The 16620-nt window shown below is 42.3% G+C and overlaps 2 protein-coding genes across 2 annotated transcripts in view; one reads left to right on the top strand and one right to left on the bottom strand.

Annotated features, from left to right (window-relative positions):
- Positions 1–16027, bottom strand: part of LOC122443302 (seminal ribonuclease-like) — a 44033-nt gene extending 28006 nt beyond the window's left edge. Inside the window, 1 exon segment of the mRNA XM_043471324.1 lies at positions 15973–16027. The gene's annotated coding sequence lies outside the window, so the exon portion shown is untranslated.
- LOC122443301 (non-secretory ribonuclease-like) lies at positions 716–1667 on the top strand. Its single transcript, XM_043471322.1, is given in 3 exon segments — positions 716–847; positions 1011–1262; positions 1265–1667. Coding segments are annotated over 2 exon segments (474 nt in total). The 5' UTR covers positions 716–847; positions 1011–1018; the 3' UTR covers positions 1495–1667.
- Positions 16028–16620: the final 593 nt, after the last annotated feature.

Below are 16620 nucleotides of genomic sequence, written 5' to 3'. Positions count from 1 at the left end.
CTGTTTTGTAGAAAATAGCACAAATTGAAAAGAATGCAGGAATTCAAGCTCTAGCTTGGAATCCCCTCTTTGACACTAAATGTTCATTCTCTGGTAGATCGTATAGACTTTCTTTTGGGTGTTTTAGTTTATGCTACTTCACAGGAAGTGAGAGCAAAAATCAGGCCAGGGTAAAAACAAGAAAAAGTGAATTCAGTGCATGGGAAGCAGGAAAAAAAATGACAATAAGAACAAAAACTCATAGATGCAAACTAATTGCTTATAGGATTTTGTGCAATGAAAAATTCAAAGCTCAAGTTTCCAGCACAAGGAGGTGAGGAGATAAAGAACATTTGGGTGAGAGGGAACCGGAATGATTACTAAAAATTAAACGGAGACCTGAGTTCCTCTTGTGCATACAAGCCTCCCTGACTCTTATTTGCTGAGTACTGGGCCTGCCTTTATGTACTTTAGTCTTTCAATGTGTTGCCCCCAATCTGAGTTACAAAATCTAAGGCCATTCTGCAGCCAGTTATATTTTTCATGTGAAAGTCCAGACCCAGTGGCAGAGCTGTGCCCTGCACAGGATGCCTAGAATTAGATTTGCTACAAGAGAAGCAGCAGTGGTGTGTCCCTGGGGAAACGTGGATTGGCAAATGATGAAACAAAGAGGCTCATTGCATAAGTTGGCCCTGTGCCAGTCTGTAGGTTTCTTCATGCCTTAGACTCAGAACCCTCGTGCTTCTGCTGGCCGCACCCACAGGGACTGCTCTATATCTCCAATCCCAAGGATGGGGGTAGACCAGCTGCCCCTGAGCCCCAGGACCACCAATTGGATCTGTTCTCATAGGAGCCATAGCAGAGGTACTGGGTAAGACAAGGAGCCCTAGAGCTGAAGTTAGGGCACAGGAAAGACTTTGGGGAGCAGAGGGGAAAGGAGCTAGAAACACAGTGACAGCCAGGGTCTGCTGGGTGAGTGAGGAGGGACTGTATTACTAGTTGCTGGGATGCAAAATATACCCTTCTTTTCACAAGAAACATGGTTCCAATACAGCAGGATTCTCAACTTTGTCTCATTTTGCTGCTGGGGCTCTTGGGAATGGTGATCTCACTCCATGCCCCAACTGGTACTTTAACCTGGGCTCAATGGTTTGAGATTCAGCACATAAATATGGCCTACCCTCAATGCAATGCCGCAATGCAAGTGGTTAACTGTTACAGAATGGTATGTAAAGATAGAAATACTTTTCTCCACAAAACATTTGCTTATGTAGCTGGTATTTGTAACACCCCAATGTAACCTGCTCTCAACCAGGCAAGATGAACTGTCATAATAGCTCAGTCCAAGTGCCTATAACCTACTGCAACCTCACAAGAAATGCAATGAATTACACAAACCGCCGTTACCAACAGACATCGACACAGAAGATCTTCATCATTGCCTGTGAGAACAGATCATCCCGAGACAGTCCCAGGTACCCTGTGGTTCCAGTTCATTTGGATAAGATCATCTAGATTTTGGGTCAGCACTCTGGCCCATGCTTAGCTGCCAAGCACGATGGTCATAGCTGCAGTCCTATCCCCCAATCCTCCCGGGATATCAGCATCAGTCCTCATGGCACCAGCGCCCCCCACCCCGTGCCCTTTATGCTTTGCTCAGCTGAAGCTATATCTGTGCCCACAATAAACTTTACAACATTACACACAAGGCTCTTTGTGTCTGCTTGTGTCTTTCTGTCATGTGGTTATATCCTGGCCTAGAGGCATTTCTCCTTCTCAACAGAGATTTGTGGGAAAATGAGAGACATAAGGATAAGAGGTTCCTGTGTCTTGAAGTTGCGCAGACTTTTCCTTCTCCCTACTGTAGGGCAGGAAACTGAGGCCTCCATTCATAGCTGACTATTTCAACACCAGGAGGCACAGAGTCCTCAGTAACTAGAAACAAATCTATTTTATTCTGATCTAAGAATCATATGCTAAATGACAGCAGTAAACTATATGGTGCAAAAATGAAAGGGAAATATCATAATTGTGAAAAAAAAAAGCAAATGTCAGTCTCAAAGATTCATTTTTAAATAAGTGTATCAAATCTTCAGGTATGTATGGTCATCCTAGGGGTAGATCCAGAGTTTGAGTCTAATGTGGAACGATATAAAATGTTCGGGTAGTACATGATCAGATTCTGGTACTACCTGGAGAAGGGGTGACAGTCTTTTCTGAGAACTTCTATGTCCTGGAGGAGGGAGCAGCCTGTCATGTGGTGGAGAAGGTGAGGAAAGAGACCTGGAATGGGGCCCTCTCCCAAGGATGAGTCAGTGGCTCATTCACATTCAGGTCAGGAAGGGGCACAAGCTCCAGGACTCTGGAAACAGACTGACGGAAAAGGGGGCAGATAATGATAGCTCCTACTCTCCCTCCATCACAGAGCTGCACTCAGGAATCAGTGAGGAACAGGAAGGGAAATCTTCTCACACACTGTGGTCAGGAGCAGCATTCAAGTGATTGCTTGGGAGACAGAATGAATCTTGTGCAGGACTTCCCTCAGAATAAAACAGAGGTGGCTTGTCATCAAATCTGTACCTCTGTCCTTGAGTCTGGTGTTCCTGACTTCCTTTATATCAGCCCCTTTTCCAAGTCCAGATATATAGCAATTTTCTTTCCTCCCACCGCCAATATGATCATTCATTCTTGCTCTTGGTAGTACTACACACACCAGCTGCACTGCAGCCTCTTCTCTGGAGAAGCCATTGGAAGATTTGTTCCTCTGGTTGGAGCTATTGCATGGAGACCCTAGGTTTGGAAAATTCTGGGGCTCAGCAGAAACCACTGACTTCAGGTTAATAAACAGTGGAAAGATATGATCTCACTCTTCCAAATGCCTTGGAGTAACAGAAGGAGGAGTTGGAATACCGTAAGGCTGGAGTCACATTGGCCACGATGCAGGATGCAGTGAACCTTCCTTGTCTCTACAGATTATGTGTCTCTTCCCAGACATGGACACAGCATCTCTAACAGTTAATTCAGTTGCCCCGTCACTCTGCCTTGTGTCGTCTGCCCCTCTCCCATCACTCATTCCTTCATTCACGCAATAGATAAACAATGTGCAGGTATTGTCTTCCAGGTAGTTTTCTAAGGTCATGCGGATGCAATATAAACAAAGATACACTTCTGCCCTTATGGTGCCTTTTCTACTGGGAAGAATTGAACTTACAAAATTATTTTTTTCAGGTGATAAGTGTCAGGGAGGAAAACTATACTGAGGAATACAATGTACAGCCATCTCTCAGTATCTTCAGGGAACTGGTTCCTAGAGCCCAGAAGATATCAAAATTCTCAGATGCTCAAGTCCCTTGTTTAAAAAGGGTAGTACCGTTGGCCCTCCACATCTACGGGTCTCACATCCACACAGAAGGCCACCTGTAGTGGGTCTCAGTTCATAGAAATGAATCTGCAGTGTGGTTGTCAGGGACCCAAAAAGGAGTAAATTCTGAGCAATATGAGAAGTTGGTCATTCAGAAACTAAGGGGATAGTCATACCAAGAGAAAGAGAGAGAGCATTCAAAGGGCCTGACATAAATATAGATTAGTCATGTTAGAAAAATAAAAATTAATCTTGCAGGATAACAGCATTTTAATCATGAGCATTAATGATGGAGGTAAATGAGGCTCAGGTGCTTCATACCTGTGAAGACACAGGTAAAGAGCAATTTCTTACAGGGTACCAATGGAACAAGTCAGATACTCCAATAACGTGACCTGAGGATGAGTCTGTCAGCCGTCCAGGCACTGTGGGACAGTCAGGAACTTCTGCCGCCCAGCCCAAATCCCGGAGGCAAGGGGTAAGGTAATGGCAACCGAGCAGAAGAAAAAGTGCAGATTTGGGATTATGTTTTCAACTTCAAATGATCAGATTTTAATGAAGGATTCAAAGTGGAGGGAGAGGGGAACAGAGGAGACTACGTGTCAGGAAAATGTACCTTCATCCTCTCACGAAGCCCCTGTTGTTCTCCCTTCCTGAGGCCATGGTCTCCCTCCTGCCCTTAGGTTTCCCCACCCTCTTCCTGCTATTTCCCTGTTCCTCAGCTTCCCCAGTTCCTGCACTGAAGATTGGGTTGGGGTCAGAGGGAGCTGGTGGCCCTAAAGCTTAAAAGTAGCTCATCTTTCCCAGGAGGTATGAGGATTCAACGCAGAGCAAGGAAGATTCTGTGCTCCGTGATGGCGAATCCGTGGCTTGGCTCCCACCACCCTCTGTGATAGACATTCAAGATCTGACTGCATTAAACCTGAGGCCAGCAGCACGGTGGCCACTATTAGAAAAGTTCACTGTCCACATCAGCATATTCCAAGGACACATTCCTTGGAGTCCACTTCTCTTCCCTAAGCCTCCATTTCCGATTTCATAAAGTGCTCACAATAGTACCCAATCTCAAAGAAGTCTTGGAGGAGTGAAAGTCATTAGTGGTTGCAACACACTTTGTAAGGTCCAGCGTGAAGGGAACAGGCAGTTGACATTGTTACTGCTTGTGCTTTATGTTCTAACATCAGGAACAATGCAAAGCAAATTCCTCTGGAGAGTACAAAGAGGGTTGTCTCAAATGACCCTCGGATCAGGGAAAGAAAGTTCCAAGGTCAGGTCAGGAGATGTGAGAGGAGAGGAATCTGATCTAAACCCTGTGAGTGGTTTTTGTCTGTAACTGAGATTTTACGCACTGTGTTTCCGTTTCAATCACATAAGGGAGAGAGACGGTGACAACATGGGACCTAGAGGGTATTATGTTTGGTGAAACACCAGACAGTGAAAGACAAATATTGTATGATTTCACTTATATGGGGAATCTAAACAGCATATGAGCAAGCATAACAAAACAGAATCAGAGTCATAGATACAGAGAACAAACAGGTGTTTGCCAGAGGGGAGTGCAGTAAGGAAATGAAAGAACTAGGTGAGGGAGATTAAGATGTACAAAATTCTAGTTATAAAACAAATGAGTCTCAGGTACACATTTACAGTGTGGGGAATATAGTCAAAAAGTATGTAATATCTTTGGTAACAGATGACAACTAGATGTCATGGTGTTCATTTTGAAATGTATAGAAATACCTAATCACTCTGCTGTGTATCAGGAACTAACAGTGTTGTAGGTCAATTATACTTCACAAACAAACAAGTGAAACAAACTCATAGAAAGAGATCAGATTTGTGGTTACCAGAGGTAGGGGATGAGAGGGAGGAGGAATTGAATGAAAATAGTCAATCTTCATCTTCAGGTTAAACTATTTTCAGATTAAAAGATAAATAAGTGCTACAGCTGTAAGGCACAACATGATAAATACAATTAACACTGCTGTCTGTTACATAGGAAAGTTGTTAAGAGAGTAAATCCTAACAGTTCTCATAAAAAGAACAGTTTTTTCTATTCCCTTAATTTTGTATCTATATGAGATAATGAATGTTCACTAAACTTATTGTGATAATCACTTCATCATGTTTGTAGGTCAGATCATTGTGCTGTACACCTTAAACTTATGTAGTGGTGTGTGTCAATTGTACCTCAATAAAATTTGAAGAAATAAAAAAGAGTGAGGCAAGGAGTAGGGAAGAGAGCACAGAAATCCTGTTCTCATCCCCAATTCAAATTACCTATGAAAAACAGCCTTTTTTGAAACTAAAACTTTACTTATGTTATTAAACATAACTGTTTAATGGATAACTGTTATTTGTGTCTGAAGTCTGAGTTATAATCATTTCATAAGGACAATGCTTACTTCAAAATTCTTAGTATTTCAAGGTATATTGAACTCAAAACGGGTGACATGAGAGAACTTAGTGAACAGGAACAGCAGGGTGATTAAAATGGACAAGAATACTGAGAAGATCAAATCGTTCACACATTCCACTGAGTTAAAAAATTTGACCTGCGGCACACCATATGGATACAAGACACTAGGATCCACCTCTAGCAGGTCAGTGCACTTCTGAACTTGCCAGAAATTCAGCTCACCTGGAAGGTGAAATTTGTCTGGAGGGGAATCAAGAGCCTTAGTGGCAACTGATAATGAGAAAGAATGAATTCTTCATTTCCTTTTTAACAAAATGTGAGAATCTTTTGCCACAGTTCTTTCGCTGTGAGCAGTTATCTCAAAAACAGAGATTCAAAACCAAGTGTAGGATTAAATAAATTCATTCATTCATCTATTTTAATACTCTCTACACCTTCCCCGGATTTTGACCAGCTTCTGACCCACAGGGTCCTCCACAGCTTTGACTGTTCAGGAGTTCCTCCGGCCACAACGGTGTGCTGAGGGCCCTCCCCTCCACGTACTTGGCCTTGCTGATGATGTCCTAACAATCTGAAAGAACAGTTACACTGTCCTCAGAAACAAGGAACTGTTATGGCTTAATGTGCAGCTTATCAGAACTCTAATGATGAAAAGAAAACCGAAGTTTCCCTCTCTTTCTCCATTTCTGTCTCTCCAAGGTTCTGGTGCACACATCAGGCAAATTTCTCTCACATTTTTTTAAGATGACTGCAACAACTCCAAACCTTATACCATCTCAGGAATAAGTCCAGCAGAAGATAGCCCTGTCTTCAGTTGCCAACATTTCCATCAAATATATCTGTTTGTGTAAAAGGTTGATCTCAGAATCAACACCTGTGACCTGAGAAATGGGATGCATGCACTGATTAGGTCAAGAATGGTTCAAGGACCCTCATGGTCCCACAAACCATTTTGCAGTATCTATTAGGTTCTTACCTTTGAAACCATTACCTATGTGAGGCCAGATTCTCTTTACATAATTTAGCAAAACATTATAGTACAATGGATGAATGCAAAAGCAGATATAGAATCCAACTGTCAACAGAGTCAGCCAGTAAAGAAAATGTGAAACAATGGTATTCTGCTTATAAATATTTTTTTTGTTTTAGAAAATAGGCTTTTAAAAAATATATGATATATATCAACATTTAGTGATTCACTATTGCTATTATTAAATGAATTTTGAGTTAATGATTAAGCATTCTAAAATTTCTTGGTCCTAATTTCCAATAAGGTAAATATATAGAGAGATCATCAACATAAACAAAAGCTCTTTGCTTTCTCAATAACTTTTGTTTATTTTTTAAATATTTATTTACTTAGGCTGCACTGGGTCTTATTTGCACATGGGATTTTCCCTCTTTAGTTGCAGTACATCTTTAGTGTAGCAGGCAAACTCTTAATTGCAGCATGTGGGAATTAGTTCCCTGATCAGGGATCAAACCCAGGCCCCCTGCAATGGGAGCACAGAGTCTTGACAATTAAGCCACCAAAGAAGCTCCTTCAATAACTTTTAGTGATACTGAGAGTGAACATTTTTGAGTCTTGCTGTTATGGAATACTGGGCAGAGGGTGTGTGGTTGAGGTGAGGTTGTGTCATATGAAACCTGGGTTCATACCCACCCTGCTGCTCTCCCATACATTTTGTGAGGCCAGAAATCCAACCATGATTTTTCTGGTATCAAGCTATTATTCTAGGCAGTGGGAGGTGGATATTGGTTGTAGCTGATCTAGCAAAACAGAAAATTGTGTTTGGTCAGTCATCATGACTTCTGCAGAGTCTCAAAATGGGGACTGTTTTACTGAGAGGTCAAATGAGATTGAATTCAGTGGGCACTTTCCATGGTCTTTATTAAGATGCCCTAGAAGAAACTAAGGCACCTTGGTGATCACCAACACCTAGTCTTTGTGTTCCACTCGGTCACAAAGCAGATCTTGCCTATGCCTTTATTGCCTTTAGAAAACTACAGAATTTGGGAGCTCAGGAGTCAGCACTTCCAAATCTTCCTTCAGGTGATTTTGTCATCACCTGTCCCCACTCTGGCATTTGGGACTCAGTTTAACTGACTCTGACTTCATAAGCCTATGATGGAAATTGATAGTGTCTCCATATTGGGGGTATTCCAAGGTGAGAGGAAGTGGAGGTGCCATTTGCCTTGGGAGCCCAAGACAACTTCAGCTACAAATACTTCTAATCAGGGACATGTGTTTTAGGATAAGCCTGTGTTAACTTGACCCCATCATCACTTGAGTGCACACAATTAACCTCCTGTCATTGTGACATTTTCCCATTAAATAAAGGGAGAAATGATCAAAAGGTTTTGGCTGAGACCCACGATGTGAAATAGAAGGCCTCAGTTCATTGTACTTGTGCCTAAAACAGTCAGATGCTTAAGTAAATTTTTTTAATGAATGAAGACACATAGATAGTATACATTTTAATTTTTACATAATAAACTAATGCAAACTTAGACGTTTAAGTACAACATATAATTGTTATCTCACTGTTCTTGTGGGTCAGGAATCCAGGCACAGCTTTTCTGAGTCCTCTGCTCAGGGTCTCTCAAGATTGCAGTCCAAGTGGGGCCAGGCTGCATTCTCATCTAGAAGCTTGATTAACAGAGAATATATTCCTAAATTCATTCAAATTGCTGGCAGAATTTATTTCCTTGCAACCATCAGGGTCCTTGAACCAAATTTTAACAACTGCTTTACTAGAGAACAAGTAGTATACCATATGACATTGCAAACACCCAAAAAGAAATACACATTTACCTATTAAGGATGAATAGCAGAGGCTAATGAAAATAGCTGAACAGAAAGTATCTGTTCTGTGGTAAAAATCATTTAACTAGGGTACTCAAAAGTATCACATAATAATTATACATACTATACCATATATGTATTTATGTGATCAATTATAATGGAAAAAATAATTTTATTACTCATATTTATAAACACAGCTTCTGCTGCTTGAGGGGAGAATGACAGATCCTTGGGTGTGTAACACGTGAGCAAACCATTAGAATGAAGACTCACATTTTATAAGGAAAAGGAAGTCCTTAAGGAATATAAATATATTCCTATAAATACATTTTATTAAGGAAACAACATTCTTACCTCGAAAGCAAAACCCTAATAAAGCAGGTATTTCAGCCTGGATGATATGCCCTCCTTAGACAAGAGACTCAGAGGCAACCCACATGGATGACACTTACCTTAAACCTACTATGCATCCTGCCTCCCTCTAAGGAGCAGCCACAACGAAGGAGAACATCAAGCTCTGCTTCTACCTGCTATTGCGTCACCCTCAGGGCCTCAGTATAATCTCTAAAATGGGGATAATTATACCTGCCTGATGGAATATTGTGAGGGTCGGTTTAAATTTTAAAATTCTTTTACAAATGAGAACGTTCAATATGCTCTTAAATATGTTCAGTGTGAATATAAAAATAAGTTATCTATCCTGGTATCTTAGTTTGTGCTTAGTCGCTCAGTCATGTCCTACTCCTTGCAACCACATGGACTGGGGCGCACCAGGCTCCTCTGTCCTTGGGGATTCTCCAGGCAAGAATACTGGAGTGGGTTACCATGCCCTCCTCCAGGGGATCTTCCCAACCAAGAGATCGAACGTAGGTCTCCCACATTGCAGGCGGATTCCTTCCTGTCTGAGCCACCAAGGAAACCCAGTATCTTGTTTATCCTCCATATATAAGCATGGTTATTGTTTTAACGCTCTCTGTATTAAAAGACCAAACTTTAGTGCTTTCTTAGTGCAGTGGGCAGTGCGTCATTCTCACAAAAGACCAAAGTTTGACCCAATTGATACTGATTTCTCAGATTCCTGTTACAAGAAAAAAATAACTGAATTGTGCCCAAAATGTTCACTTTTCCCAGGCTTCACTAGGTTCAGCAACACCATGTGTGTTTGGAAGGGTTTTCTGTTGTCAAGCCACAGCATCTCCCACCCTACACCCACACAGGAGCTTCAGAACATAAGGCTCTAGGAAAACCCATAGTACCTGGGGTAACTCGCCAATAGCACGTGCACTATAAATAAACACATGATGCTTAATATTGCTGCTTTGTTCCACTATATTCATTCCAATTTGTTCATACTAGTAAAACTTTGAAAATAAACAGGGTATCCTGAATATGGGACTGTGTAAAACACAATAGTGTATCCTTATAAAGGAATACTATTCAGCCATTAAATAGAAGGGGCTTCCCAGATGGCACTAGTGGTAAAGAAGCCACCTGGAGACTTAAGAGATGCGGGTTTGATCATTGGGTTGGGAAGATCCGCTGGAGAAGAGCATGTCAGACCACCCCAGTGATCTTGCCTGGAGAATCCCATGGACAGAGGAGCCTGGGGGGCTACAATACATACATAGGGTCTCACAGAGTTGGACACAACTGAAGCAACCAGTGCATCCAATAGAATGAGGAACACTCTGGCCACTGGCATGGAATATGTCCAAAACATATTGTCAGTGGGAAAGAGATAATGGTGTAGAACACTGAATATAAAATGTTACTACTTATGGGGGGGGGCGAGGAGAGGCATCTATCCACATGTCAACAAACTTATAAATGTGTGTAACATGTAGATGATATAAAGACTGTAAAAGTATACCCCAAAAACTGAAAACTTCTTGCATCTGGAAAATAAAATTTGGACCTATTAGACAAGGACCAGAGGACAACATTCTTTTTACTAGATTTGCTCTCTTAGTATGTTTGAATTTACATCTGTCATTTACACGCATCTGTGTTTTTAAAGGAAAAAGTCAAATAGACTACTTCACTATAGCCCCTTCTCAGTCGAGTAATGAAGGGTCCCTGGTAATAGAAAGCTCAGACAAAGCTTTCTATTTGTTTTCAAAGCTCATAACTCATATTTATGAAATAAAACATAAACTACCATGGTGATGCAGCACAGAGCTGACCTCGGAAAACCCAGCTGGGAAGCTGCAGATATTCTCTCCTTCCTCCACCTGCCTCCTTCAGCACATCAGCCTCCTTCGTGATGGAGAGTTCCTGGTACACAGTAGGCGCTCATAATCTGAAACCTACTTGCTTATTATCCTGAGGTTTTCCTCAGTGATTAAAAGAGGCTTTTTTTTTTTTTTTTGGTCACTGAATCTTTATTTTCAAGATAAATTCCATTATATTTAATTCACAAAAGTAACTACTACTGGCAAATCTCTTGAAAATCACCAATTCCGTCACCTCCTAAAATAAGTTTTATTTCTACATGGGTATCTATCATAAAAAGCAAGGGAATTCCTTAAATAAGCCACTTCACCATTCATACAAGGTGGCCCTTTCTAAAGACTATACTTTTTTGTATACATTTTTTGGCTTCACTTATTATTTTATTTTTTTTATTTTTTCCCATTTATTTTTATTAGTTGGAGGCTAATTACTTTACCATATTGTAGTGGTTTTTGTCATACATTGACATGAATCAGCCATGGATTTACATGTATTCCCCTTCCAGATCTCCCCTCCCACCTCCCTCTCCACCCCATCCCTCTGGGTCTTCCCAGTGTACCAGGCCCGAGCACTTGTCTCATGTATCCAGCCTGGGCTGGTGATCTGTTTCAACCTAGATAATATACATGTTTCGATGCTGTTCTCTCGAAACATCCCACCCTTGCCTTCTCTCACAGAGTCCAAAAGTCTGTTCTGTACATCTGTGTCTCTTTTTCTGTTTTGCATATAGTGTTATCATTACCATCTTTCTAAATTCCATATATATGCGTTAGTATACTGTATTGGTCTTTATCTTTCTGGCTTACTTCACTCTGTATAGTGGGTTCCAGTTTCACCCATCTCATTAGAACTGATGCAAATGAATTCTTTTTAATGGCTGAGTAATATTCCATGGTGTATATGTACCACAGCTTCCTTATCCATTCGTCTGCTGATGGGCATCTAGGTTGCTTCCATGTCCTGGCTATTATAACAGTGCTGCGATGAACATTAAAAATGGGCCAAAGAACTAAACAGACATTTCTCCAAAGAAGACATAGAGATGGCTAACAAACACATGAAAAGATGCTCAACATCACTCATTATCAGAGAAATGCAAATCAAAACCACAATGAGGTACCATTACACGCCAGTCAGGATGGCTGCTATCTAAAAGAGGCTTTTCAAAGTTCGAAACCAGGCCGAAGACCCAGGAGGTCATTAAAAGTTCGGGTCCCTCTCGGCCCGCGAGTTCCATGTGGCGCAGCGCCTCCTGCCGACCGAGGCGGCAGCCGCGGGAACCCTCGGAGCGCAAAGGCGCTGAGCCGGAAGGTGGGGTCTCCGCAGCTCCCGGCCCCCTCCTCTTCTAGCAGTGCAAGTCCGGGGTTTGTTTCTAAGAAGGAAGCGGAGGCCCTATGGGTAGAGCGTCGAAACCCCTGTCAGAAGCCCTTGATCTGCGCCTCAGTGGCGGAAGAGACCCGAAGAAAAACGCTGTGGGTCCGGTCACCCGGGCCTTGGGTCAGCGCCATCGGAGTCCTGTTAGAGCTGCCGTGGGCCGATCTGTCAGTGAGCCCGGAGAACATCATCCCAGTGTGGGAACATGACTTTCCCGTATAGATGCCCACCACCCTATCACCACATACGCGCGCACGCAAGAACTTGCTGACTCTCTGGGCCCCTGTGTCCTTCAATCCCGCCCATGAAGAGGGCGAGGAATTCGAGGAACAGGGGAGAGCCAACCAAGAAAACGGGCCAGGCTGGAGCGAGGCGCAAGCCCAGCACAGAATTTCGCAGCAGCTCCTGCCCTCTGCTGGCGGAAGGCTGATTTACGCTGTGAGACAGTCAGCTGCATGGGGTCCGCGAGGGGTGCGGATTTGGGAGCGGAAGCACTATAACAGACTGAGGATCCCCATAGATAAGAAGGGGCTTGTATCGCAGCACATGTCCTACTAGGAAAGGGGGAGTCCATACCAGCCCCCCATTTGGCCTCTTGGGTAACCGGCGTGGAGCTTTAGTTGCACAATAGATGGTAAAGCCTGGCATGGAGCCGCTATCCATCATTGACCTTGGCATCTTAAGAATGTGGTGTAGTGGCAATTGATTTGAAGAGCCTTATTCAGCAAACATTTCTTGAGTACCTATGTGTGAGACGCTGTTAGAGGTATGTGGGAGTCATCAGAGAATACAGCAGACAAAAAGAGGGAGAGAGAGAGACAATAAACATAATAAAGTATGTAACCTGTATAGACAGGATGGTGAGCTCTGTGGGGAAAATACAGCAAGAAGGACAATGAGGCGAAGCTACCAGTAGCATTTTAAAATAAGGGTCATGAGAGCCAGGAGACAGTGGTGTCCCAGACCCAACATGCAGATTGGCATGTCTATCTGTCTTGAGGGCACCAGGACTGATCTCAAAGGCTTTTCACCCTTGTTTCTATCACAAGAAGCCCGACTGCCAGGTCAGAATCATCAAGGAGGAGGGAGTGATTGGCCATACTTGATGCTGCTGAGCCTGGAGAATCAACCCGACTGGGCTGGGGAGGTCTCATTTCAAGTGCAAGGAGGCCCCTAACTTCTGCTTATGGAGCTAAGGAGTCAGTTGAGGAGACTGACAAAGTTCTTGGCCCAGAAGAAGACTGTCTTGTCCAGGTACGAGGAAAAGGATCCTCCTCTATCCTAGAGGAGAAAATGAAGAGACAGAGAGTAGGGGATCTCTATCTCACTTCCCCCAAGTTACCAGTCCTTCTTGCCTCAGACCCCAGACCCTCAGCACCTCCCCTTCTCTATTTCCTCTCTTGTCTGAGTAGTCACTTGATAGGCTCACTTTGTCTTACCTTCCTTTGTCTTGTGCATCCAGTTCAAGCTCCTCCCTCTTCTCTTCCCTCCATCCCACTACCTTGACTCTGCACATTCTCCTAGAGACCTCTACAGGTAGCACACCGATCTACCTCATTTCTAAATAGCCACATGGTACTAATGGAATCCTTTTATCAAGGAGTCATGTGTTTGAAAGTCAAAGTTAGTCACTCAGTCATGTCCAACTCTTTGTGACTCCATGGACTGTAGCCCACCAAATTCCTCTATCCATGGAATTCTTCAGGCAAGAATACTGAAGTTGCCATTTCCTTCTCCAGGGGATCTTCCCAACCCAGGGATCAAACCTGGGTCTCCTGCATTGCAAGCAGATTCTTTACCAGCTGAACCACTAGGGAAGCCATGTGTTTAATTCCCACTTTTATCTCTACTTTTCTGTGTCCGCTAGATAAATCACTCCATGATTCTAGTTCTCAGATGTTAATTGAAGGATTTGGAACAAAACAAGTTCTCTTGTAATTCTCTGAATTCCTGATAAAGGAGTAAGGGTGTATGTGTGGAGAGGAATATCTACAGAAAGTACAATCCTCATTTCTGAATTTTTCTACTATGTAAATTTTATTTTCTTAAAAGATTATGCCTAAACCCATAGGAAATAGGTCGACTACCTGAAATAAAATAATCATATATACATACATGTGTGTATATGTGATGGTTAATTTTCTGTCAACTTGACTGGCCCATGAGGTGCGCAGATGTTCAGTCAAACCCTATCCTGGGTATTTCTGTGATGATGGTTTTGGATGAGATTAATATTTAAACTGGTAGACTAGGGGGACTTCCCTGGTGGTCCAGTGGCTAAGACTCTGTGCTCCCAGTACAGGGGGCCCAGGTTTGATCACTGGTCAGGGAACTAGATCCCACATGCTACAACTAAGAGTCTACATGCCTCAGCTAAAGAGCCCGCATGTGCCACATGTCAGTCTCTCAAAGACTGACCATCCCATGTGCCACAACTAAGACCTGGCATGGCCAAATAAATAAAAATAAGTGTTAAAAACATTAAAAACTGGTAGACTGAGTAAAACAGATTCCTCACCCTAATGTGGGTAGCCCTCATCCAGTCAAGTGAAGGCCTGGATAGTTTGCTGTCAGTCAGCACAGATTAGCAGAGCAGTTCCATTCTTGGCTGTCTCCAGCGAGGTTCACCAGTCTCTAGTCTAATAGGAAAGCAAAAGGCCTGAAACTCGTTAAACCTAACAGGGAGCTTTGATGGGTGCTATGCACTGTAAAATATCTCTGCATCATTCACAATTTTTATGACTTATGGAGTGCTGAAAATAAAAGCAAAATATGTTGAAAATAATAAGAAAGCCACCACCTCTTTGATGCACCCGTTTCATACATGGCAGTTGGAATTAAGCCTCCCAATAAGGCTGCCCAATAGGTAACGCTCCCTATGCTTTCTCGTGTTTTCTCACTTGTACTCAAGACCCAGCATGACCCACTAGTAGACCTAGATGTCTGTGGACGGTATCCAGAAGGAATTTTACTGTTTCTCTGGTAGATAAGGGAAGGCAAGCTCCTTGGCTGAGGTCTCATGGTTGGTGAGGGGCAGAGCTGTGAGTCAAACTTTGTTCTCTCTTTTTTTAAAAAGCCATGCACTTTAACAGACAAACAAGCTTGTTCCTCTCATGTGAGACCAAGAGGAAGCATGGGATAACAGCCCACACAGGAAAATATCCTGGCTTTGGAGGAAGAACATACCTTAACAATTAAGAGCCCCAAATTCCTCTGAATGGCATCAAAGGGAAAGCCTTAACTGCTAAAAATTATCAGCAGTAACATCTATTATTGAAAAACAAGTGGACTAGCTCAAACTGACAAGCCAGACAATTAGGGCATAGACCCAGGTAAGCCTGACTTTATCTTGAGCTTTCCCAGACTTCAGATATCTTGCACGATAGCTCCATTCCAACTGTATTACTCATTAACATTTCCCTTTTATCAACTCAGTTTTTCACACAATTTTGTTCTAAGCAATAATACATATGAAAACACAAATTTGACACGCTGATTATTCATCACATTAAAATAAATCCCTAACAATTAGCATCTTAAATATTTATCTGTGTACTCCTTGACATCAGTGAGCTCACTTCTCACCAATTGTACACATTTCATATTTTTACAAACAGCTGTACCTTGAGGTTGAAGTGAAAAATTCTACCTGGAAAAAATGCTTTCACAGAAGAATAAAAAACCCAAGCACAGTAGGAAAAAATGAACCCCAAAATCAAAGATTTGGTCATATTTAATCAACTCTGTTCAAAAGAAAAGCTACTCCAAGCAGTGTTCATAATTATAAAATGTTATTACCACAGTCCTTCATGTGTTGCCAGCAAGCAGTGTTCATTGTTGCCCCCGTAACTTCCACTGCATTAGGAAAGCTGTGTCCAGGAATGTATTAACAGTCGGCAACTCCCTATCAGAAGGTTAAGGGCACACATTGCAAGAGCTCCTTAGGGCTGAAGAAATTTCAAGTACTGCACATCAAGATGGCTTTGAGAAACCCTGTGACCACAATGCAAAAGACCTTTTTCCCAAGACTATATCTTACAATGTCCCTCAATTACAAATAATAGCATAATGACACTGGCTGCTAATTCAGTGGCTGTTACACAGATGGGGCGATTAAGCTAACGAAATAACAGAATGAGCTCACATTTAGCAGTCTTTTGATACTAAAGAAAAATCATGCTGATAATTCCAGTTTAATTATGGGTTTGTATTAATCCCTTCTCAAATTAACAAATCCTCAGCCCAAGATCTTTCTTGTCAACTGAATGATTTGGGTTTCATTTGACAGAAATGGAGGGCAGTTAAAAATGTGCAGAGAAAATCTATAGAAGAAACTATCAGAAAATATGTTTGGGGATATTCTCTGAACACAATCTAAAGAAGAACAGTCAAGGATCAGGCAGAGTATCAGCCAGACTCCCCTTGGGACACTTAACAAGTCTGATGGCT

This window comes from Cervus canadensis, chromosome 6 (assembly GCF_019320065.1).
Source record: "Cervus canadensis isolate Bull #8, Minnesota chromosome 6, ASM1932006v1, whole genome shotgun sequence".
Lineage (NCBI taxonomy): Eukaryota > Metazoa > Chordata > Mammalia > Artiodactyla > Cervidae > Cervus > Cervus canadensis.
This window is presented reverse-complemented; position numbering and strand designations above follow the sequence as displayed.